Source organism: Bos mutus, chromosome 11, assembly GCF_027580195.1.
Source record: "Bos mutus isolate GX-2022 chromosome 11, NWIPB_WYAK_1.1, whole genome shotgun sequence".
In the NCBI taxonomy this organism is placed as follows: Eukaryota; Metazoa; Chordata; class Mammalia; order Artiodactyla; family Bovidae; genus Bos; species Bos mutus.
Window position 1 is genome coordinate 320,854 of NC_091627.1, and position 25,070 is coordinate 345,923.

Genomic DNA, 25,070 nt, shown 5'->3' on the forward strand with positions numbered 1-25,070 from the left:
ACTCCTCCCAGTGGGCATGGCAGGGGCTGCCCTGGAGCAGAGCAGAGAGGCAGAGGGCCCCCCCACAGCCTGGCACACCCCTTACCTTGGAACCCCCCGTGGAATGAGTTATGCTCTTAAACATCTCAATCACCGTCCTCTGCTTTAACACTTTGGTCTTTTTCTTAGGAACCAGGCTATAGGTTCCCATTCTTCGCTTTTTCTTCCGAGATACTGCAGCTGCTAAAACAAAAGGCAAGCAAGCTAAAAAGAAAAAAAAAGTCAAAAGGGGACAAGAGAAGAAAAGAAATGCCATTCAAACGTTTTTAAAGGCAGGCTGATCACCAAAGTACCATCAGCACCCACAATAGTGTCGCAAGTTGCACAGAGAAAGCAGAAAACCCACCATGGACCATGCGATCTGCTCACAAGGAAACACCAAGCTGCGCAGAAGGCACACCAAGCCGGCGGTGCCAGACAGGCCGTGGCCACCAGGACCCTCCGCCCTCGGCCAGAAGCCCACGACTGCTCAGCGCCCTGGCCCTGCACACGAGGGCGGGTGGGCGGTCCGGGAGCAGAGCTTCCAGGCAAGTGCAGCGGTCACGGGACCAAGCCAGGGCAGGGAGGGCTTGTGGCCACTGACGCTGTTCTGGGCAAGGCAGCCCCAGGTTCACTGCTTTGGAATGAGGGTTCCTATGATGTTTTCTTTTGTAAGAAGTTTCAAGAATTGTTTTCTAAAAAAACCTGAAAACCATTGCTTTCACATGGAGGAACTCCTCCAAAGGACTGAGAGAAATGCCTTATGTTTAAGTTCTATGAAACACGGGAAGGGGACACTGGAGAAACAGACGGCTGTGTACATGGGCGCCAGGACACAAGAGCCGTCGGCACGTGGGCCTGCAGGGGAGCACGTGGAGATACGATGCCACCCACACGCAGGACGGGCACAGGCAAGCCCCGAGCAGGCCTCCCGGCGATCTTGGGAGGCAGGCGGGTTGTGCACTTCGGGCAAATCTGGAGTTTGCCCAGCCTGTGCTGAGGCTGAATGGCACGCCCAGGCCCTCCAGGGTTCGCACCACCACGACTTAAAGTGGGAACAAGAAGGGACGAAGTGAAACCGTGAGTGTCCCGAGACAAGTCGAACACGGACAGGAGGCGGCACAGAGGAAGGAGGGGAGGCAGGTTTGAAGGACCAGGTGGACAGAGGCCGCGCGCTCCCAGGCCACACAGGCGCCGTCACAATCAGCCAGGGCCACGCGGCAGAAAAGCCACGGGAAGAGCAGGGGAGACCTGTACCCCCCGAGGAGCAGGGCCGCAGGCCGTGGGAGGGTCTGGGCGCCAGGACACATTTGTAATCCCAAGCCTGTGGGACCCCATCTTCAGCCTGCAGAGAAGGCAGGAAGGACTCCCGTGGGAAACCAGTACAGTCTAAGTGTTTCTGTTTAGAGAGCTTGTCCTGAACGGATGAGGAAATGACAGAGCTCAAACGAAAACAATCTGAACTCTTCCCACCCCTACCGCTCTCGCCCTCCCCACCAGCACCAATGGGCTTGCAGGATCTTACTTCCCTGACCAGGGATTGAACCCGTGCCCTCAGCAGTGAAAGCATCAAATCCTAACCACTGGACCATGAGGAAGTCCCCGATCTTAACTTTTCAACAGAAGCACCAGCTCCTGACATTGTCGCCGAGCCCTACACACACACGGGGGCCGTTTCACAGAGAGCTGCCAGTCTGTCTGGCTGAGACTCTATTATTATTTAACAATAGTACCAAGAAGTGGTGGGAAGACAGACTGACCCTGTTTTCTAACCAACCACTGCATTTCGACAAACAGAACATGAGCTCCCTGGAGATAAGGCTGGGCCCAGGACCAGGAAGGACAACACGCGACAGGTCCACCTGGAGAAGGCAGGGAGTCCTCAGAAGCGAGGGGGTCGTGTCGGAGGACTCAGGAGCCAGCCTAAAAGGCAGACCCGGGACAACGCAGGCATAACGGTGATGGACGGAGACGCACAGGAGGGCCCACGAGCTGAGACAGAGGCACGGCTGGAGAGGGAAGCCCTTCACTGCAGCAGAAGCGCCAAGAGAAGGCGGGAGGGGACGACGGAGGGGAAGCCACCCTGGCGGTCAGTCCCGGCGGATGTCCCCAGACACCTACGCTGCAAGTGGGAGGAGCAGACCACACAGTCCTTTAGGCCCCACCTCCCAAGACACACAGGACAGTGACCCGGGGGTCCCCAGCCCCCGGGGGACGCAGCGAGGACATGGGCCTCGGGGGCGGTCCAGAAGACAGCTGAGACCCCAGGGGCGCTCCAGATTGACCACATGCTCCAGGGGATGGCAGGAAACGCCTGGCCAGAAGCACCTCCCAGGCGACACGTGAGAGGGCGCCACGCGTGGCAAGCGCACGCCCAGGGGCCCAGGTCTGCAACCGCCACGAGGGGCAGAGGCGAGTGCCCCTCGCTGGGTGACTGCGCCCGTGGTGAAACGGGGGGTCCTCCACAGAGACTCGGGTCTGAAATCCAACTCCTGACAGGCACCAAGAGAGCGCCCCATCCCGCACCAGGGCCTCTCGCAGTCTGCGTCCCGCCTCGCGCGAACCCAGGGCCTGGCGGAGAGCCCATCTGTCCTGAGAAATCCAGTCTCCATAGGGAGCGGGCTCCACGGCTCTCCCCCCACAGCCCCCCAGGAGCCACCCCCTCTCCAGAAAGGCCCACCAGGGACCTGGTGTGCCCTGCTCCGATGCAGGAGGGGCCGTCCCATGCGCCAGGCCCTGGCACTCAGCCCCTGAACTGACCGCCACCCGAGACCTACATTGCCCACCCCACCGAACCACGGCCTCAGACCGTCAGACTGAAAGCGACCTTCGTCTGGGAGCTGGAGGCCAGCAGAGGCAGCGACACGGGCTGGGCGAGGGCGGAGCCGGCGGACACCCCGGAGCGCGGCGGGCCCCTTTTACCTGTCTGGGCCTTCGCGGTGGCCACGTAGCATTGGTTCTGAGGTAGCGACTGGTGAAGGGACGGGAAGGGGGGTGAAAGCTGCTGGCGTGCGAACTCCGAGGCGCCCCTGCTCAGCTCCTCCTTCGGCTCCTCGTGGTCGCGGGCGTCCCGGCCTTCCCTGGGGTCCTTACTCGCCGCGTGCTTCAAAACAGAGACAGCCGACAATGACACACAGGCGGCACTGACGCACAACCGACAGACGCACACCTGACAAGACACACAGGCGGCCCCAACACACAGCCGACACTGACGCACAAGCACAGAACCCGCTGCCCCGCCCCCCAGCCCCCAAGGACGGGCGGGCCGGGCGGAGCGCGGTGGCGACGCGAGGGGAGCAGGGCCTGCGTCTCCAGGGGAAGCGGCAGGGAGCTGGCCAGCCTGTGGCTCGGGTGCCGCGTGTGACCCGCGAGAGACGCCCAGGAAGCTCTGAGGAAGCGCCTTCCACTCGGGGCACCCCCAGCGGGTTTCACACCATGGCATCACCACGCCACGTCTTTAAGATTCTTTTGCTGAGTTTTACCCACTTGCTCGGTGTCCTGGCCTCAGCCTTCCCGGGCGACGAGGTCAACACCGGCAGCAACTGGCACCCCCACCTTCGCTCCAGACGCCACTCACGCGCCCCCACCGCACGCTCCCCAAGTCGCCAACAGCCTTCGGAGGCGCGCCCTTGGCCCGGCGCGGCTGCACCGCACGCGCCTGCACACGCAGCAGGCACTCTCCCTCAACACACAGGGCTGGGAAACGCGGGAGGACCCTCGCCTGACACCATTGGCAGAGGTGAACTCAGCGCATCAGAGGCCTCAGCGAGCCAAAGTGTAGGAAAAAGCAAAGTGCAGGCGTCACAACACTGGACTTGGTGATGACCCCTTCGATATTACAAGGGCACAAGCAACAAAAGAAAAAAAAAGATGAATTAGACTCTATTACGAATAAAATTTACTTATAGATCAAAACTACAATGAGATAGCCCCTCATGTCTGTCAGGATGGCCGTTATCAAAAGATGGCAACTCATACATGCTGGAGAGGACGTGTAGAAAATGGAACCCTAGGGCCCATCGACGGGAACGCCAACTGGTGCAACACTATGGGGATTCCTCAAAAAATTAAAAACAGAACTACAGTATGACCCAGAAATTCCACTCCTGGGTATTTATCCAAAAAACCCAAAAACAACAGTTCATGAAGGTAAATGCACCGCATGCTCACTGCAGCGCTAGTTACAACAGCAAGACGCGCAGGCAGCCCAGGCGCCACCAGCGGACGGACGGGTGAGGACACGGGGGTTCAGCACACACGGTGGAACTGCGCTTGGCGGTAAAGGAGAATGAAACCTCGCTGTCGGTGACAATACCGACAACACCTCTGGATCCAGAGGCACTCCCCTAAATGAAGAAGGGAAAAAGACAAATACCATGACTTCACTCATACGTAGAATCTAAAAAACAAAAACAACGAACAAACACAACAAAACAGACGCAGAGACGCAGAGAATAAACAGAGGGGAGGGGTGGGGGACAGACAAGACACGTGAAGGGGATTACGGGGCACAAACCTCCAGTTACGTAACAGGTAAACCATGGAGGCGTAATGTACAGCATGCAGAATACAGTCAACAGTAGTGTACAACAACTCTGCATGGTGACTGTGACTAGACTTACCCTGGTGATCATTTTGTAACATATAAAAACATTTAATCACTATGCTGTATACTTGAAACTAATATAATAATCACACGTCAATTATACTTCAATTAAGACTTTTTTAATTTCTGTGCCTCAAAAGACAACCAACAAAATGAAAAGGCAACCTACAGAAAGGGAGAAAACATTTCCAAAGCATGTATCTGATAGAGGATTCACATCTAGAATATATAATAACTCTACATCCCAACACAGAACTGAATTTAAAAACGGGCAAAGCACGTGAACAGAGATTTCTCCAAAGAAGACACACACAGGGTCAAAAAGCAGACGAAACGACACTCAGCATCACTGACCATCAGGAAAACAACTCAGAACTGCAGTAGGACCACCTCGCACTCCTGGGATGGCTGCTACCGAACGACAGAGAACACCACGTGCTGGCAAGGACCTCTGCGCGCTCTGCCTCCAGCGCACAGACACCACAGACAGCAGCCTGGCGGTTTCTCCAGAGGGAACAGAACTACCACACGATCCTGCGATCCCACTTCTGGGAGCACACTCTCAAGAACCGAAAGCAGAGGCCAGAAGAGCTCTTTGTACAAGTGGGTTCACAGCAGGTGAGGGAGGCGGCAGCCCAAGTGCCTGATATGGGAGAGTGGATAAACCAAGTGTGTATGTGTGGTGTGTACATGGACGCTCGTGCAGTGGAATATCACTCAGCCTTGAAAAGGAGGGATGCTCTGAGATAGTGTGGACGACTCTCGAAGACCCTGTACGGCATGGAATAAGCCAGACACAAAGGACAGACCCTTGTCTGAAGGACCTTTGTCCCACCGCTTCCTGGCAAACAGATGGAGAAGCAGTACAAACAGTGACAGACTCTTCTCGGCTCCAAACTCACTGCAGGTGGTGATCGCAGCCATGAAATTAAAGGACGCTCGCTCCTTGGAAGGAAACCTATGACCAACCTAGACAGCATATTCAAAAGCAGAGACATGACTTTGCCAACAAAGGTCCATCTAGTCAAAGCTAAGGTTTTTCCAGTAGTCATGTAGTCATGTATGGATGTGAGAGTTGGACTATAAAGAAAGCTGAGTGCCAAAGAACTGATGCTTTTGAACTGTGGTGCTGGAGAAGACTCTTGAGTCCCTTGGACTGCAAGGAGATCCAACCAGTCAATCCTAAAGGAAACCAGTCCTGAATATTCACTGGAAGGACTGATGTTGAAGCTGAAACTCTTAATACTTTGGCCATCTGATAACAAGAGCTGACTCATTGGAAAAGACTCTGATGCTGGGAAAGATTGAAGGCAAGAGGAGAAGGAGACGACAGAGGATGAGATGACTGGATGGCATCACCGACTCAATGGACATGAGTTGGAGCAAGCTCCGGGAGTTGGTGATAGACAGGGAAGCCTGGCATGCTGCAGTCCATGGGGTTGCAAAGAGTTGGACATAACTGAGCGACTGAACTTGAACTTGCTTGTATGAAGGACCAAGCACTGATTCTGTCAATCGGAGAGTACAGAGGTGTGTGTGTGTGTGGAGTGGGGGTGGGGCAGAGACAGAGCTGGAGGAAAGGAGGGGAGGGAAGTGAGTCTAGCAGGGACAGAGGGTCCATTTGGGGAGACGAGCAAGCTCTGGGATGACAGGGTGATGGCTGGGCACTTAAACATGGCTACGATGGTAAATTATATGTTATGTGCATTTTAATACTGTTTTAAAAAAGGCGCCCTCATCTCCTGGAGTCAACATCCAGGAGAGGTTGACAGGCCTGCCTGGGGGCAGCCCGGGACCCAGCTCCATGCCATGGCTCCTCGCAGCAGGACCGAGCATGCTCCGCCCTCTGGCTTCTCCAAAAGTTCCCCACCTGCCTGGGGGCCCCGCACAGGGCTCCTTTTGAAATATCTAAAAAATAAAGCTAAGAAGTGCTAAACTTGAATGAAGACTCTACATCTGGATAGGGCTCTATCCTCCGACCAAGCAAACCCACCGAGGCAGAGCAGCTAGGGCGGACTTTCAGGCGGTGCCCCTGCCAGGGCCGGGCCAGTCCCCCACGCGGGGAGAGGACTCGTACCCACATCTGCAGTCCCTGCACACGCCCGCACGGCCACCTATGACCAAAGTACCTGCGGACAACTGCCATCTGCCCCAGCCCAGCCTCTGCTCGCCACTCCCCACTCGATGCCCAGGCCAAGCCAGGTGCCCCCAGGGCAAGTTCTCACAGACCGGTGCCCCCCCTCCAGGGGAAGCAAACACCCACCCTACCTGGCCCACCTTCCTCTCCTGAACCCAGAGACCAAGACTGCTGTCGGGACACAGACACCCAAGGAGACAGCCAGGCCCACGCAGCACCTCCAAGAGCAAACACGAGTCAGTCAGGGAGCCAGTCTACACAGCGTGCCAGCGCGGGACACGAGGGCCTCCCTCACTTCCTTCGTGTGAACAAGGGCTGATGTAACCCTGAGCCGGGGAGTCTGATGGTGTGGACACCACCATCCAAGAGACAAGCTGGTTCTGCCTTGCGTGGGGACGAGAGGCCACCCGGCTGTGAAAAACCCTGCATTTTTAAACTTTTAATGGAAGATAGATTTCTTGTCATAAACATGCAACACGTTTGTTCTCAAAACTCAATTTTCAATACAACATGCTTTCCTAAGAAAATCGAACAAGACTGAGCAGGGTCTGGGGAGCAGAAAAGCCAGCAGTCAGGAGAGGCCAGGTCTGGGTCTAGGAGCCAGGAGGGCCCCCAGTCTCCACATCTCCAGTCCCCTCCTCTCGCAGGGGTCTGGGAAGCAGACTGAGTTACCAGTGTGCGAAGAAGGCGAGCATGGTCTTCAGCAAATCAGCTTCTGAAGCCTCAAAACCCTTCTCTCTCCTTTCCCTGCAACAGCCTGAGTGTGCTCAGTAATTGCCAACAGAATGATGAGCATTGCAACTGACTGTGTACTAATAACAATCATAGCAACTCCACCAGAACAAAGTTAACCCTTAGATAAATGTTACGGTCAGAGACATTTCTTGAAATTAAATTCCAAATTGCTTTTTTTTCCCTAGAGGAATACAACAGTGACAGTAAAAAACTTTCAAGAATAAACTATGTTAGAGCAGAATTCTAGAAGTGGGAATGGAGTGAAAGTGTAATTTCAATGAGATAAAGAAATAACGTAAAATTTTCTGACATGCATTTAAAAATCGATAATGGTGGTCCAAAAAATGGTAGGCAAATAAATAAACTTCACCTTAACCCTCAAGTCTAATACAAAAATTAATTCACAACAGGTCATATATTTAAGGCTTCCCTGGTGGCTCAGTTTGGTAAACAATCTGTCTGCAATTGGGAGACCCAGGTTCAATCCCTGGGTTGGAAGAGTCCCCTGGAAAAGGGAATGGCAATCTACTCCAGTATACTTGCCTGGAGAATCCCATGGACACAGGAGCCTGGCAGGCTATAGCCCATGGGGTCACAAAGAGTCGGACACAGTTGAGTGACTAACACACAACCCATATATTTAAAGTTCACATAAAACTAAAAAACTATGAAAATCAGAGAAAATCTTCAGGATTTAGGGCTGGCCAAAGAGCTTTTAGGCATGATACCAAAAGCACGGTCTTAATAGAAAAATACTGTATAAGTTCTATTTCTGCTTTATTGACTATGCCAAAGCTTTTGACTGTGTGGATCACAATAAACTGTGGAAAATTCTGAAATAGACGGGAATACCAGACCACCTGACCTGCCTCTTGAGAAATCTGTATGCAGGTCAGGAAACAACAGTTAGAACTGGACATGGAACAACAGACTGGTTCCAAATAGGAAAAGGAGCACATCAAGGCTGTACATTGTCACCCCGCTTATTTAACTTATACGCTGAGTACATCATGAGAAACACTGGGCTGGAGGAAGCACAAGCTGAAATGAAGACTGCCAGGAGAAATATCAATAACTTCAGATATGCAGATGACACCACCCTTATGGCAGAAAGTGAAGGAGAACTAAAGAGCCTCTTGATGAAAGTGAAAGAGGAGAGTGACAAAGTTGGCTTAAAGCTCAACGTTCAGAAAACTAAGATCGTGTCATCCAGTCCCATCACTTCATGGCAAATAGATGGGAAACAGTGGAAACAGTCACAGACTTTATTTTGGGGGGCTCCAAAATTACCACCACCATGAAATTGAAAGATGCTTACTACTTGGAAGGAAAGTTATGACCAACCTAGACAGCATATTAAAAGCAAAGACATTACTTTGCAAAGAAATGTCCATCTAGTCAAGGCTATGGTTTTTCCAGTGAGAGTTGGACTGTAAAGAAAGTTGAGTGCCAAAGAACTGATGCGTTTGAGCTGTGGTGTTGGAGAAGACTCTTGAGAGTCCCTTGAACTGCAAGGAGATCCAGCCAGTTCATCCTAAAGGAAATCAGTCCTAAGTGTTCATTGCAAAGACTGATATTGAAGCTGAAACTCCACTACTTTGGCCACCTGATGAGAAGAGCTGACTCATCTGAAAAGACCCTGATGCTGGGAAAGATTGAAGGGAGGAGGAAAAGGGGACGTCAGAGGATGAGATGGTTGGATGGATGGCATCACTGACTCAATGGACATGAGTTTGAGTGAACTCCAGGAGTTGGTGATGGACAGGCAGTCCATGGGGTCGTAAATAGTTGGACACAACTGAGCTGAACTGAACTGTATAAGTTAAACTTCATCAAAATGAACAACTTTTCCTTAAAGAGACCATAGGTCTTCGGAAGCGCAAGGATGAAGCCTGGCTGCAAGCCAGCACCTGACAAGGGAGCACACCCGAAACCCCCAGAGCAAGGGCTGCAGCCCAGACACAACACATACGAGGCGCAGCGAGGCTGTGACGGAGCAGCCCAGAACCGAGGGCCCCCCAAACACCCCGGGATGGGCAAGCGTTGCCACACACACACAACTTGTCAACGTGCAAAGGAGGGCCCTGCAGACACAGCCTGCCAAGGTTGGGGGTGCAGAGTGAGAAAAGAAAGCCCCAAATTCCATAACCCCGTGTTATGGACCATCTGAAATGATGCTCAACAGACATGCAGGATGGGGATGGTGGGGTGACCACAGAGGGGGCCTCATGGTGCCAGGCGGGCACATAAACCCACCGTGCTGTGCCCTGGGTAGGGGTCATGGGGTCTCTCTGCACCACCTGTGTGGCTTCCCATGAATAGTTATTTAAAAGTTTTTTAAGTTTTGGCACATACAAAAAGTACTGCAAAAAGTAGAAGCCATGCCAGGGCCAGCCACTGCATGGGTAGTGGTCCAGCTCCCAGCACCTCCGGCCCCAGGGGATGGGTCAGGCGACAGGGAGCCGTAGCACAAAGATGAGCACAATCCTGGCGGAAAGGTATTTCAGAGGAAAATCACCCGAATAAGAGGTGCCCAGTCCAAAGAGAACCCCATGTGAAGAAACCGCAGTTTCAACCCAGACTACAGAAGATTTGTAACTATCTTTTGAAGGATAAAACAAAAATGTAACTGAGAACACAGAGATTCTTAACTTAAAATCTAATCATATACACTGGATATGAAAAAAAAAAACTGTCAAAATGGAAAATATCAACGCGTGAAAGGACCAGCAAGACTGAAGCGCTGGGGACACAGGAGGGAGATGGACGGGGTAATGAGCTGCTGCAGAGGCGGGGCTCGGGGAGGAGCAGAGGCGGGGCTCGGGGAGGAGCTGGGGGCGGGGCTCGGGGAGGAGGGATAGAGGGGGTGGAGCTCGGGGAAGAGGTGATGGAGGGGGCGGGGCTCAGGCGGAGGTGTTGGAAGGGGTGGGAGTTTCAGGAGAAGGTGCTGGGGCAGTGGATCTGGGGACCCCGCAGAACCCTCAGCCTCAGGTGTGCGTCAGGCCGCGGGGGCCCAGGGAAGGCCCTCAGGCACCAGCAGGCAACACGCCCAAGAAACTCCGGGGTGTAACTGCACACCTGGGAGCAGAGAGCTCAGCAGCTCCAGGCCTAACTGCCCTCCCCAATGCTTGCTCCCCAATGAGACGGGTGGGTGCTGAGCCTCCTAAGAAAGTGACTCCCAAAGAGGGGGAGGAGCAACCCGTGGGCTGGGCACACCAAGGGAAGCCTCAAAGACAGGCTGGCAATCACCCGCCAGGACCCAGCTGGCAACCCTGGCGAATGACCCCCTCTTCCCGGCCTCTCCCCTCCACGCAGAGAAGTCCACCTGCCGTCCAAACACGAAACCAACAGCAGACAGACAGGAGAGGCCCTCCCAACAGGGACGTGTTACCAGGCCCGGGATGGACTTCGGCATGGTCTTCCGAGCCCTGTGGACCTTGACGTCGGCGCCTGGGGCCGGGGCCTTCTTGTCCTCTGTGTCCTTGCTGCCCTCCCCAGGCTTGGCCGGCACAGCAGCCAGCGGCTGGGGAAAAGCACCGGGAGTCCTCCCTTTGCCAGCCCCGCCAGGGAGGGTCTTCGCCGCGTGGCCAGGCAGGGAGGAAGCCAGGGCGCTGGCCACCCGCAGTGGTGGCTCAGACAAGGGGGCCTTGCCAAGGAAGTAGCCGTTGCTCCCAATGACAGGATTCTGGGGGAAGCCATCAGAGCGGATGTGGTTCTGCTTCCCCACCTCGGGGTCTCTGTCCAAAATCCCATTTTCCGCTATCCGGGACCCCGGGCCGGCCCCTTCCTGAGGGCTGCCTCGTGTGCTCTCCTGAGGGTGCTTCACAGCAGCCGCGTGGCCACTGGCATCGCTCTGGTCACAGGACCCGTTGGTCTCCCCGTCTGCAGCCACCGGGGCCTCCCCTCCCTGCTGTTCTGCTGAGCCGTCATCAGCAGCCATGGGTGACCCTGCAGAAAGAGAACAAGAGTCAGGGGTGCCCACCTGAGACCCCAACAGAGTCCCACTGCTATGCTCACAGGAAACTGTCTTTACTTCATGACAAACATCTGACTTCAGATGGACTAAATACAAAGCACATCACAGTCACTGTGTCAACAGGGACTTGATGAAGTGGGGGACAACCTGTCCCCGGGAGGGAAGGCAGTCTGCCCTGAGCCCCAGCTGAGGAGTGGGTGGGGCCGTGGTCCTTGAAACAAACACCCAATTGTCTGTGAATTACTTCTTAAAAGGCTTCAAACACATGACACAGATTTAGTATCCTCCAGGAACAAAGTCACTGCTAGAAAACAAAACTGGGGAGGATTCAGACAGAAAACAAGGTCTCCGGAGCAGCTGCTCAAGAACAGACATAAAGAAAACAGGATGCGTTCAGTCTGTCAGTCAGGAGCTTAACAAACCTCTGGTCTCTGAAGCTCCTCTCCTCCACAACTCGATAAACAAAGAAACACACTTGCCACCGCAGGAGAAAGCCCACAGTTACAGCGCTGGGTGCAGGGGACAGTGGTCATGTCCAGGAGCCCAGCATCCACCAGCCCAGTCCCCGGGTAATAGCACAGCACCTCCACAACTCTGTCACGGCAGCACTGGCCCCTGGGCGAGGCCCGCAGTCACCACTATAGCCTGAGCACAGAAAGCTTGTAAGTGCAGCAAGTACGATCTCAATCGATAAATGGCTATTAATTTTTTTAAATCCTCAGCAAAACAGAATAGGTGAGAAACCTTCTCAGCTTGGAGAGGCCCGTGTGCCAATCTATGCAAACGTGTACTTACTCAGAAACGTTACACGAATTCCATGTAGGATCAGAAACAACGTCAGGACATCTAATCTATTAACACCACTAAGGTTCACACAAGAGTGAGGTCCCAGGCAGCCCCACAGGAGTAGAGATGAAGTGAGAGGCCTGGCAACAAGGGGTGAGCTCTCCCGCACCCCTGGGGCGCAGAGGCACGTCAATCAGGGGTGCAGAGAGGCTGCCAGACGTGAAATCAAGTGCAAATAACAAGGACATTTTTCTACGCCAGCCTTAACTTTGGGGAAGAAAACACGAGAAAAAATAAGATAGTATTCACAAAAGCAGAAAACTATAAAATAGGATATAAAATTTAACCGAGATCATGCAAAGCCTCTATGGAGATGGCAAAGATACAAAGATGCGTGTCACCTCAAATTAACTCTCTGAGTCCAATGATGCCCTAACTGGAGCTCCAATCAGTATATGGAGGAACTCCATAACCTTACTCTAAAATGCACAGGGCAAGTAACTTAAAGAAGGAAGTTGGACCCTTGACTCACACCATATACAAAAATTAACTGAAAAGGTATCCAAGATCTAACTATAAGATGAAAAACAGGCATAAATCTTTATGACTTTCTATTAAGCAATGGTTTCTTAGATGCTATAACAAAAGCATAAGCAACAGAAGAAAAACAGATAAACTGGACTTTACTTTGTGCTTCCAAGAACACAGTCAAGAAAGTGAAAAGACAACCTATAGACTATTGTTGCTGTTCAGTCGCGAAGTCGTGTCTGACTCTTTGCGACCCCATGGACTACAGCACACCAGGCTCCCCTGTCCTTTACTATCTCCCAGAGTTTGCTCAAACGCACGCCCACTGAGTTGATGATGCTATCTAACCATTTTCTCCTCTGCGCATCAGGTGGCCAAAGTACAGACTGGAAGGCCGTGTTTGCAAATCATGCATTTGATAAGGAGCTTGTATTTTAAATGTATTTTGAAAAACCTCTGACAATTCATCAATAAAAATCAATAACCCACCATATGACCCAGCAACCCCACTCCTAATCAAGTACCTGAGGAAACCAAAACTGAAAAAGACACACATACCCCACTGCTCGCTGCAGCACTATTTACAACAGCTGGAGCATGGAAGCGCCCGACATGTCCATCGGCAGAGGAGCGGGTACAGAAGCCGCGGCACAGATGCACCACGGGGTATTCCTCAGCCATGAAAAGGGACACTCTCGAGTCAGGCCTAATGAGGTGGACGGACCCAGAGTGAAGTTACATCCGAAACAGAAATTCTAACACGTATATACGGAATCTAGAAAAATGGTACTAAAGAATTTATTTACAGGGCAGCAATGGAGAAACAGACATAGAGAACAGACTTACGGACATGGGGAAGGGGGAGAGGGTGAGATGAATGGAAAGAGTAACGTGGAAACTTACATTAAGTATTAGTGTTAGTCGCTCAGTCGTGCCCGACTCTTTGCAACCCCATGGACTGCAGCCGACCAGGCTCCACTGTCCATGAGATTTTCCAGGCAAGGATACTGGAGTGGGTTGCCATTTCCTTCTCCAGGGGATCTTCCCAACCCAGGGTTCAAACCCGGGTCTTCTGCACTGCAGGCAGATTCTTTACTGACTGAGCTACAAGGGAATGGAAACTTACATTACCATATACAAAATAGATAGCCAACGGGAATTTGCTGTATGTCTCAGGGAACTCAAACAGGGGCTCTGTATCAACGTAGAGGGGTGGGGTGGGGTGGGGAGGGAGATGGGAGGCAGGTTCAAGAGGGAGGGGATATATGTATATCTATGGCTGATGCGTGTTGAAGTTTGACAGAAAACAACAACATTCTGTAAAGCAATTATCCTTCAATTAAAAAATAAATTTAAAAAAAATCAATAACCAATTTTATGGGCAAAGGATCTGAACTGACATTTCTGCCAAGAAGATATACAGAAGGCTAAGAAGCACACAAAGAAATGCTCAGTGTCAGCAGTCAGCAGAGAGACACACTAAACCCAGATGACTCTGACCAGAAAGACGGGGCCCACGAGCCGGTGCTGTGGGATGGGTGCGGGGCAGCCGCCTCGTCAACCAGTCTGGAGGCCCAGGGCTGGGCTCAGGGCCACACGTGTGGAGGAGCCCCGCACCTGGCAGCACTCACCCTCAGGCTCTTTATGAAAAGGCCTAGGAGGGTGGCGGGAGGGAGGAGCCCATGAACGGCAGCATGCCGGGGAGAGGAAAGCACAGCGCCAGAGGAGAGCGCCGAGGCAGGGCTTCAGGGGTCCCGCACGGGAGGAGAGGGGCAGCAGGACAGTGTGTAGGTGGCCGGGGACAGCAGAGAGGGGCTCTAGGCTGCACCCCTAGGCACGAGTGAGGCAGTAAGCAAGTCAGGGCCACGGACGTCCGTCCATCAGCGCATGGGACCGAAGGCAGACATGAACTGGCCCCCAGGACGGGCTTCCGACCTGGGAAGGGGTGGGGCTCCAGGAGAGTCTTGGGCAGCAAGGGCCCTCAAACCCCCAACCAGCCCCATAGGCTCTCCTGGGATCGGACGCGCTTCGATCATGTGCCACCGCCCACACGACCCCGCCCTGTGGCCTGTGCCCCGGGTCCTTCATCCCAGCGTGAGGCTGCCTGCCGCCAGCCCCGGCCCAGGGCCCACACTCTGCATCCCCAACAGGCACCCTCAGGCATGCACGCGTGGTCACAAAAGAGGACCCCATGGATGTGAAAGCTGACAGAGATGCTGCCCAGGAGGGAGCAGAGCCACCGGAGTCCCCATCACAGCTCAGGACACACATGAACGTGGCCACCAGCCTGGAGCACGAGGTGTTCCCTGCCAGCAGGCCACCTGAGGCCTCGTCCTGGGAGGCTCAGCCACCGGACCAGGCGCCCGGGCCCCGTCTCCCAGCACATCTGCCAAGATGGCCCAGCCTGCACCTGGCGGAGCGGCTGCCCACACGCAGCAGGCTCGACCCGGCATCTGCGTGCCCTCAGAGGCCAGGGCCCAGCTGGGCGTCTACAGCCGCAAGCTCGGCTGACCTCGGCCCCGACCTGGTCTCATCCCCAGCTGAGAGGCGGGCAGATGTGCGGGGCAGGAGTGCAGCGGGCCCCGGGTGGTGCCGTCCAGCCAGGATGCTGCTCTCAGGAGGACCACCGGCAGGCTCGGGTGGGACAGTGGGCTCACCTCCCACGGTCGTTCCCAGCGCGGCCCCACACAGGGCGGCCAGAGGCTCCCTGGGCACCAGGCCCTCACCAGCCTCGCTCCACCGCCGGGCAACTCGGGGGGCTTCCAAGCCCAGACACCTCACACAGCCGCCCCTGCTGGCCCCAGCGCCCTGGGGACCAGGACCTCTGCCTCCCAGCGGGCCGGGAGCCCGGGGCCCCGCTCACGGGACCACCCTGCAGGCCCGCAGCCCCGGCGCCCTTACCTTCGCTCGGCAGCTCAGCTCCCAGGCCGCAGTCCTGCTTGGTCTCCCCCTTCGCCGGAACCGCCTGCAGAAGAGAAGCAGTCGTCAGTCACACTCCACCAGAGGACCCCAGCCCATGGGCATCACACCCAGATGAAAACCAGCCCACCAAGGACGGCAGACCAGGCCCCTCAGGCCCGTGAGGACGCCCGTGACACAGGCTGCAGGGCGAGAGGCCGGTGCTCACACAGGCCCGGGAAACTCTGCGGCAACGGAGGGCCCCGCCCTCGCACTCCCAGGCTCCCTGTGTGTGGCCTGACCAGCGGTCTGAAACCCAGGGGTTTTCAAAGTGGGGGACTCTGGGGTCCCTGAGGACCCCCAAGGACCTAGGACCAGCTGTTTTGAGTCACGTGCACACACATGGAGGGGCCGGCAGCACTACTGAGTCCTGGCCCCCAGATCACAGCTGCTGGCACCGGGGTGGTCAGCCGCTCCCATGGGACGCCCCATTACAGGGGCGAGCTCAGTCCACGGGCACAGGGCCCTGAAGGCCGGCCCCGTTCCCGAGCGCCTGTCCTGTGCCAGGGACGCCAGTCCAGGGGGCGCACTGCACAGCAGGGCCCAGGTGACAGGACCAGGGACAGCGGGTGTGACACCCCCCAGAGCCAGCAAACAGCAACAGGCGGCAAAGAGACCTCTGCGCTCGAAGCCACAGGGGCCTTTCTCAGCAAAGTCCTGGGAGCTGAGTTCCAGTCGGGGCTGAAGAGACAGACACATGAACTTCAGCAAGAGTGTGGGGGGCCGTGAGAGTGTGACAGAGGAGGGGCCGTGAGGGTGTGACAGAGGGGGGCTGTGAGGGTGTGACGGGTTGGAGGGGCCGTGAGGGTGTGACAGAGAGGGGGGCCGTGAGGGTGTGACAGAGAGGGGGGCCGTGAGGGTGTGACGGGTTGGAGGGGCTGTGAGGGTGTGACAGAGAGGGGGCCGTGAGGGTGTGACAGAGTGAGGCTGTGAGGGTGTCACAGAGTCGGGGGGGCTGTGAGGGTGACGGGTGGGGGCCGTGAGGGTGTGGGGGGGGGCTGTGACGGTGTGAGGGGGGCTGTGAGGGTGTGACAGAGGGGGGCCGTGAGGGTGTGACAGAGGAGGGGCCGTGAGGGTGTGACGGGCGGGGGGGTGCTGTGAGGGTGTCACCAAGGGGGTGGGGGCTGTGAGGGTGTGACAGAGCAGGGGGCTGTGAGGGTGAGAGAGGGGGGCTTTGAGGGTGTCATAGAGTGGGGGGCTGTGAGGACAGAAGTAGGGGTGCACAGCTGTGGTGTCTTCCCCAGCCCTCTCAATAGCCTGCATTCACCCCATTCCGGGCCTGGATGACAGCCTGGTCTGCTGTCGCTGGCCAGCCGCACGGCCCCGCCGCAGTTAGGAAGTCGGAGCATGGCCAGGCACCAAGGAAAGCCGAGCAGCCCCAGACAGGCCTGACAGGCTCTCCTCATCAGGAGAACCAGCCTTCAGGGTGAACAGCCAACAGCCCCCTGCTCCGCACCCTGAGGCTGCCCCCAACCCACCCCCGCCACCTGCTACCAGCAGGAGGCCCAGCCACACCCCCTCAGGCGGCTGTACCTGTGTCCCCACCCGGCACACCGCCAGCACTCTGCCCCCAGCACCTGCACTCAGGGAACACAAACCGTAACAAAACCCAAACCACGCAAACGTGGGCTGAGACCTGAGGCCTGCCTGCGACCCTCCAGGCAGAGGCTGTGACAATCCCCACGGGGAGAACTGGCTGGTAAGCCCGGCCCTGCTCTGCAGAAGGAGCCTCAGCACTGCAGCACGCTGGGCCTCCATGCCCATCACCAAGCCCTGGAGCTTGCTCAGACTCATGTCCATCAAGTGAACAGCAGCAGCAGTAGCTGACAGTCCAACAGGGACGCACCTCCTTAGCCGAGATTCCACCCACTGATGGCAGAGCACGCTGGAGGGGGAAGCCGTCACTACAATTCGTACAAGAGCTTCACGAGAAACACGACCTTTACAGAATCTCCCAGTATGTCCCGCAAGACTGTCCTCAGGTACCAGGGACACTTTCAGGCTCTCCTCACGCTGGGTTGTCATGGACAAAGGGGCAGGTCTCTGGTCTCCTGACACCCAACCCTGCTGCTGCTGCTGCTAAGTCACTTCAGTCGTGTCTGACTCTGTGACCCCACAGACGGCAGCCCACCAGGCTCCCCCATCTCTGGGATTCTCCAGGCAAGAACACTGGAGTGGGTTGCCATTTCCCTCTCCAATGCATGAAAGTGAAAAGTGAAAGTGAAGGCGCTCAGTCGTGTCTGACCCTCAGCGACCCCATGGACTCCAGCCTTCCCAGCTCCTCCATCCATGGGATTTTCCAGGCAAGAGTACTGGAGTGGGGTGCCATTGCCTTCTCCGACACCCAACCCTAGGCTTCTGGAAAGCAGTGCAGGCCCTTGGATCAGGAAGACCAGGGAGCTGGAGACCAGAGGAGCCAGGAGTCCCCGCAAGTCCCTGGCCAGAGTGCAAAAGCACCCTGAGAGATTACCATGATGACTGTACACCCAGCAACCAGACACCATCTCTGTGTGCGACCACGCGACGGCTGTGCACACCCGGGACCGGGCACCATCTCTGCGTGACCACGCGACAGCCATGCACATGGCAACCAGACGCCGTGGCCACGTGACCACTGTGTATGCAATGAGTGGGGTGCTGTGTCCGGGGTGACCACGTGTGACCACGTGATGCCTGTACATACACTGACAGGTACTGTGTCCATGTCACGTGACTGTACACACAGTGACCACGTGCCGCATTCACAAGTAACCACGTGTGACCACGAGACTATACACACAGTGACCGGGTGCCCCATCCACGTGTAAGCACGTGTGGCGATGTAACAGCTGACTGGGGGCTGTGTCCTCGTGTGACCACGTGACAATACGACTGAATGTGCACACAGTGACCAGCATCGTGTCCACATGTAACCACGTGTGACGAGATGACTGTAAGCACAGCAACGACCAGACACCATGAACGTGTCCGCGTGTGACCACACGGCTGCACACACAGTGAACGGGTGCGGGGTCCATGTGCGATTAACGTGACAGTTGGGTGCAGACCAGACACCTGTGCCATCACCTTCTGACGCTTATTCAGGAGGACTGTCCTTGTCTGCGTAAGAGTCGACCTGACTCCGAGCGGTGCAGAGGAGACACGCTGCGCACATGTGCCTGTGGGTGTGTTCACATAGGGGCACATGTGAAGGACAGAGTGGAGGTTGGTGAAGACAGACGGGCATCACTGTGCTAACCTTGGAACTTTCTGCATGTTTGAAGTTATTTCAAAATAAACTGTTGTAAGAAGCAGCTAGAAAAGCCTTCAGACGAGAAGCAGGCCGTGCACTGCAGGCTCAGAGGCCAGAGCCGAGCATGAGGGCAGAGACGGCAGCGAGGACACGTGGCAGGAGCGCAGGCCCTGTCCCGAGGACCCTGGCGCACTGGGCAGCGGCTCCTGCGGCTGAGGGTGGGGCCCCGCCCCGGGCGGCCGGGGGTGAAAGGCCTGGCGCCCGACACAGGGCCAGCAGAGGGCGGGACCCGTGCCCCTGGGGCGGCCAGGGGTGAAGGGCCTGGCGCCCGACACAGGGCCAGCAGAGGGCGGGACCCGTGCCCCTGGGGCGGCCAGGGGTGAAGGGCCTGGCGCCTGACGCGGGGCCCACAGCCCAGGGTGCTCAGCGCTCACGCCACACCCACGTGCGTGGGGCTCCTCCGGCTTCTGCGCCTGCACCCCGTGTGCACGGGGGCTGGGACTGCAGGCACACACACAGGCCCCAGCGTGGCTGAGGGACCCGTGTCCCAGAAAGTGCAAGACCAGGACGTAGAGACGGGTGGGGCAGCAGGCCCAGGAGCCAGAAGCCATGGCTGTGTCCACCTCAGTCAGCACGGGGGTCTCAAAGTCTGCCTTTCCAGAGTCGGGAAGACGAGAAGCTTGGGCGACCCTGGGCTGGGGGAGGTGGCGCCCAGTCAGGCCCCTGGGGGGAGCTGGCCTCCAGACACCCAGGACCAGCACTGAGTCCGCACGTGGGTCCCGACCCACAAGATCTGGGCCATGAGCAACGCTCACACAGCTCACCCACCTGCCTCGACATCGGCACCTGACTTCAGGCGTCACCTCCCGGGAGCGTCCTTGGCTGCCCCTCTAAGTAACGCCACCATGACCCACCCCACCAGGTAGGGCGGGGGGCCAGCTGCCTCAGCCCAGGACACCAAAGTCCCACTGTCCACTGAGGGCGGGGTGGGCCACGCCTCGTCTCCAACCGTGGCCCCACATGGATGGACCCCGGCACCCCTCAGCCCATCACAGCTGCACCCCACCACCCACCACCCACACCCGTCAACCCTCCCTGCAACAGGAGGCCTTGGGGTCCCAAGGCCCTTCTAAGAGGTCCTTCCAGGACCTCGGCCGGCAGTTTCACCGATGCTGCCAGAGCTGTGCTGTCGGCGCCTGCGCAGGAGTCAGGACGGTGGCGCCGAGTGGCCGTCAGTGACCGAGCGCACCCCACTGCAGGCCCACCACTGACACCGCCTCTGGGCCCCGGGTTCTCGCTGGCGAGAAAGGGGCGTCTGGAGACGAACCAGAGTGGGCACAGCTGCACAGCCCAGCACTCCCACGAACTCAGCAAAAACCACCGACCTCCCATCACCACTACCAGCCACGTCTGCCCACAAAATTAAGGTTCATAACTCCCCCCGAAAAAGGTCTGTTTTAAGAATATCATGTAACACGCCTTCTAACAATGTCAGAGTGAGCACGTTTTATCCTGCATCTACCCGAGGGCACTCAGGAGCCACCGACACACAAAATGTGCCGGGCCCGGGCGAGCGCGAATCTCAGCTACACCCGTCCCCACTTAAAGCCCAAGCACTGCTGCTGGGGGCACGGGGCGGAAGGGGCACGCACGGGGGACGGGGGAGAGGACGGACAGGCAGGTGGGCAGGACGTGGCTACGAGAGGGCGAGGGTCCTCACGGGGCTGGAGCCTGAGGTGCTGGTGGGTCTCCAACGAAGGACAACCTAGCTCGTCAGATGAATAGAAAGAGACGCTCCAGAGAAAACGAATACTCTCTGGGCCTGAAATGTCTGCACAAGCCTCTACCTAACAAAGCCTGTTCTGAGCCTCTCCTCTAATGCCGCTGTGCCTTTAAAACTCAAGCCACCAGCGGCCAGTTTTGCATAAAAAGGAAGAGCAGCACTTAGTCACAAGCTCACAGAAAAGAAATGATTTCACTTCTCTCAACGTCCTCTAGCCTGGCAGGTTATCCTCTGTCCCAGATCGAAGCAAAACAAAATGATGGGTTAAAACAAAGTTTTCAGCTATGATCTGACTTTAAATTAGGACTTCTCCATTTATAATCATCTACCTGATTGACCTAACAGAAGCAGAAGATTTTAAGAAAAGGTGGCAAGAATATACAGAAGAACTATACAAAAAAGATCTTAATGATCCAGATAACCACGAAGGCATGATCACTCACAGACCCCAGACATCCTGGAGTGCAAAGTCAAGTGGGCCTTAGAAAGAATCACTACAAATAAAGCTAGTGGAGGTGATAGAATTCCACTTAAGCTATTTCAAATCCTTAAAGATCATTCTGTGAAACTACTGCACTCAATATGCCAGCAAATTTGGAAAACTCAGCAGCGGCCACAGGACTAAAAAAGGTCAGTTTTCACTCCAATCCCAAAAAAAGGCAATACCAAAGAATGTTCAAACTACCACACAACTGCACTCATCTCACATGCTATTAAAGTAATGCTCAAAATTCTCCAAGTGAGGCTCCAACAGTACATGAACCAAGAACTTCCAGATGTTAAGCTGGATTTAGAAAAGGCAGAGGAACAACAGATCAAATTGCCAACATCTGATGGATCATCAAAAAAGCAAGAGAGTTCCAGAAAAACATCTGCTTTCTTGACTACGCCAAAGCCTTTGACTGTGTGGATCACAACAAACTGTGGAAAATTCTTAAAGAGATGGGAATACCAGACCACCTTACCAACCTCCCGAAAAATCTGTAGGCAGGTCAAGAAGCAACAGTTAGAGTCAGACATGGAACAATGGACTGGTTCCAAACTGGGAAGAGAGTATGTCAAGACTGTATAATGTCACCCTGCTTATTTAATTTACATGCAGAGTATATCGTGCGAAATGTCGGGCTGGATAAAGTACAAGCTGGAATCAAGACTGCTGACAGAAATATCGATAACCTCAGATATGAAGACAACACCATCCTTATGGCAGAAAGCGAAGAGGAACTAAAGAGCCTCTTGATGAAATTGACAGAGGAGAGTGAAAAAGCTGGCTTAAAACTCAACATTCAAAAAACTAAGATCATGGCATCCGGTCCCATCACTTCATGCAAACAGATGGGGAAACAGTGGCAACAGTGACAGGCTTTACTCTCTCGGGCTCCAACGTCACTGCAGATGGCGACTGCAGCATGAAATTAAAAGACGCTTGCTCCTTGGAAGAAAAGCTATGACCATAAAAAGCAGAAACATTACTCTGCCGACAAAAGTCCATCTAGTCAAAGCTATGGTTTTTCCAGTAGTCATGTATGGATGTGAGGTATTGTCACTCAGTCATATCTGACTCTTTGCGACCCCATGGACTATAGCCCACTAGGCTCCTCTGTCCATGGGATTCTCCAGGCAAGAATACTGGAGTGGGTTGCCATTTCCTTCTCCATGGATGGGAGAGTTGGACCATAAAGAAAGCTGAGCGCCAAAGAATTGATGCTTTTGAAGTGTGGTGTTGCAGAAGACTCTTGAGAATCCCTTGGACTGCAAGATCAAACCAGTCAATCCTAAAAGAAATCAACCTTGAATATTCATTGGAAGGACTGATGCTGAAGCTACAATACTTTGGCCACCTGATGTGAAGAGCTGACTCACTGAAAAAGACCCTGATGCTGGGGAAGACTGAGGGCAAGAGAAGGGGGCAACATAGGATGAGATGGTTGGATGGCATCACCGACTCAATGGACATGGTTTGAGCAGACTCTGGAAGATGATGAAGGACAGGGAGGCCTGGCATGCTGCAGTCCATGGGGTGAGAAAGAGTGGGACACGACTGAGCGCCTGCACTGAACTGACGGAGTTGGCCGTAAGCGAGTGAAGCACGCTCACACATGTGAAGCACCAGCCGGCAGTGCAGGCTGTGACCATGTCACCATGGCCACAGACGCCAGGGCCCGAAAGGCCGCTCTCTCCGTGCAGAGACCACAAAACCAACACGGGTGGGGGCCTGCCGGCACTTCCCTTGTTTCCCAAAGCCTGGCCTTTTTCCTGGAAGAACCTCCAATGAAATGCTCTAAAGTCTCCCTCAGGCCTCGTCACTGACGGGTCACGGCTGCCCTACAGGCCTGTGACCCCGGCCCCATGGGCCCGGAAGCCCAGTGCCCCCGCCTCGGAAGGAGAGGCGCCCCCACTGGGGACAAGCCCTCCACTCTCCTCCCTTCCTTCCGCACCTGCTCACCTGTCCCACCTCCAGCCAAGACCCACGTGTCCCAAGAAAGAGGGGCCCTAGCTCCTTCACCTCCTCCCTGGGAGACAGACACAACCCAGAGTCAAACCCGCACAACCACCGGGAGCCCAGACCTGTGAGGCGTCTGCAGCATCAGACCTTCCGGTTGGCAAAGCACAAGCCTGAGCACAGTTAAGAGTGCACCGCACACAGCGGGAGCAGGCGGCCGTGTGCTCACTGGGTGTGCGCTCAGCACACACGCCGCTCGGCTCTCGTGCAGCACACCACCAAGACACGGCAGTCCCAGAAAGACAGCTCCCCCAAGGTCTGCTCACCGCCACCCACAGCACCCTGCCCAGACTCCAGGAACTCTGCGAGCAGACCTCCCCTCTAACTCCCAAGCCCAGACTGAAAACGGGATCTTCTCAGGGCCTGGGACTTGCGAGACTCTGGGGCTGCTTTCGGTCAAAGAGCCTTTTACACACAAACTTCCAAACAAGCAGACAGCTACAGGGTGGGAGCAGCGGAGAGCCTGAAAGGGTGACCGGGGTCCTGAGGGCGGGGTGCAGCGCCGCACCAACGACGCAGAGCTCACAGAGGCAGGGTCTCGGAGAAGGCAGGACTCCGCGGACAGCGCACCCGCTCTGGGCCACGGGAGAGCAGGCGGGCCCCGGCCTCATCCTCGGTCAAGCGCCGCAGGCTCAGCCCCGCACCTGGCTCCCACACAGTGACCCCCCGCTTCTGACAGTGAAACTGGAGCTGGCGCCCACGATGCCTGAACTGGCCTGGCAAGAGCCCCTCCACCAGCCTATCCAGACCCTCATTCAACCTCTTCACGCCTCCAACACAACTCCTATCAGACCTGGCTGAAAGGCACGGGGGAGGGGGACAAAGTCCGCCCAGGAGGGACCAGCGCAGACAGGGAGCAGAAGCGCACCCCTGGGGAAGGGCGCAGAGCCACCCCACACACGCCCGCCCCGCGCTGGGCCTGATGTCCTCTCCCAGGAGACCACACTCCACGCTTTGGAACATCCGCGTCAAATCCTATCTAAGGCACTGATGTGGCTGGAGAAAAAAAGACAGAAAGCTCTGTGAAGTTTCTTACTTGAATGCCAACGGGCAGATTTCGATATACACAAGCCTTTTCAGTTGGTAAGTCATGTCCAACTCTTTGCAACCCCATGGACCACAGCACACCAGGCTTCCCTGTCTTTCACTAGAAGCCCTTCACTATCTCCCAGGGTTTGCTCAAGCTCATGTCCATCGAGTCGGTGATGTCCTCCAAGCATCTCATCCTGTGTCGCCCTCTTCTCCTCCTGTCTTCAAGCTTTCCCATCAGGGTCTTTTTCAATGAGTTGGCTCTTTGCATCAGGTGGCCAAAGTACTGGAGCTTCAGCCTCAGCATCAGTCCTTCCAATGAATATTCAGGACTGATTTCCTTTAGGATGGACTGGTAGGATCTCCTTGCAGTCCAAGGGACTCTCAAGAGTCTTCTCCAACACCACAGTTCAAAAGCATCAATTCTTTGGCACTCAGCCTTCTTTATGGTCCAGCTCTCACATCCATACACGACTACTGGAAAAACCAAACCCTAAGGGGTTTGACATCACCAGATGGTCAACACCGAAATCAGACTGATTATATTCTTTGCAGCCAAAGATGGAGAAGCTCTATACAGTCAACAAAAATAAGACCAGGAGCTGACTGTGGCTCAGATCATGAACTCCTTATTGCCAAATTCAGACTTAAATTGAAGGAAGCAGGCCATTCAGGTATGACCTAAATCAAATCCCTTATGATTATACAGTGGAAGTGAGAAATAGATTTAAGGGCCTAGATCTGACAGATAGAGTGCCTGATGAACTATGGAATGAGGT

The 25,070-nt window shown here is 55.4% G+C and overlaps 1 protein-coding gene across 6 annotated transcripts in view; it reads right to left on the bottom strand.

Moving 5' to 3' along the window:
• Window positions 1–25,070, bottom strand: part of EHMT1 (euchromatic histone lysine methyltransferase 1) — a 109,831-nt gene that overhangs the window by 48,809 nt on the left and 35,952 nt on the right. For 3 of the 6 annotated variants that reach the window (XM_070378582.1, XM_070378581.1, XM_070378578.1), the window contains exons 2-5: window positions 15,688–15,751; window positions 10,888–11,444; window positions 2,941–3,121; window positions 86–243 (exon numbers count right to left, since the gene is read on the bottom strand). In XM_070378582.1, coding sequence (XP_070234683.1) covers window positions 86–243; window positions 2,941–3,121; window positions 10,888–11,444; window positions 15,688–15,751 — 960 coding nt within the window. Of the gene's footprint in view, window positions 1–85; window positions 244–2,940; window positions 3,122–10,887; window positions 11,445–13,689; window positions 13,875–15,687; window positions 15,752–25,070 lie in introns of those variants that run through there. The other 3 variants (XM_070378580.1, XM_070378579.1, XM_070378583.1) reach the window with 3 other exon arrangements.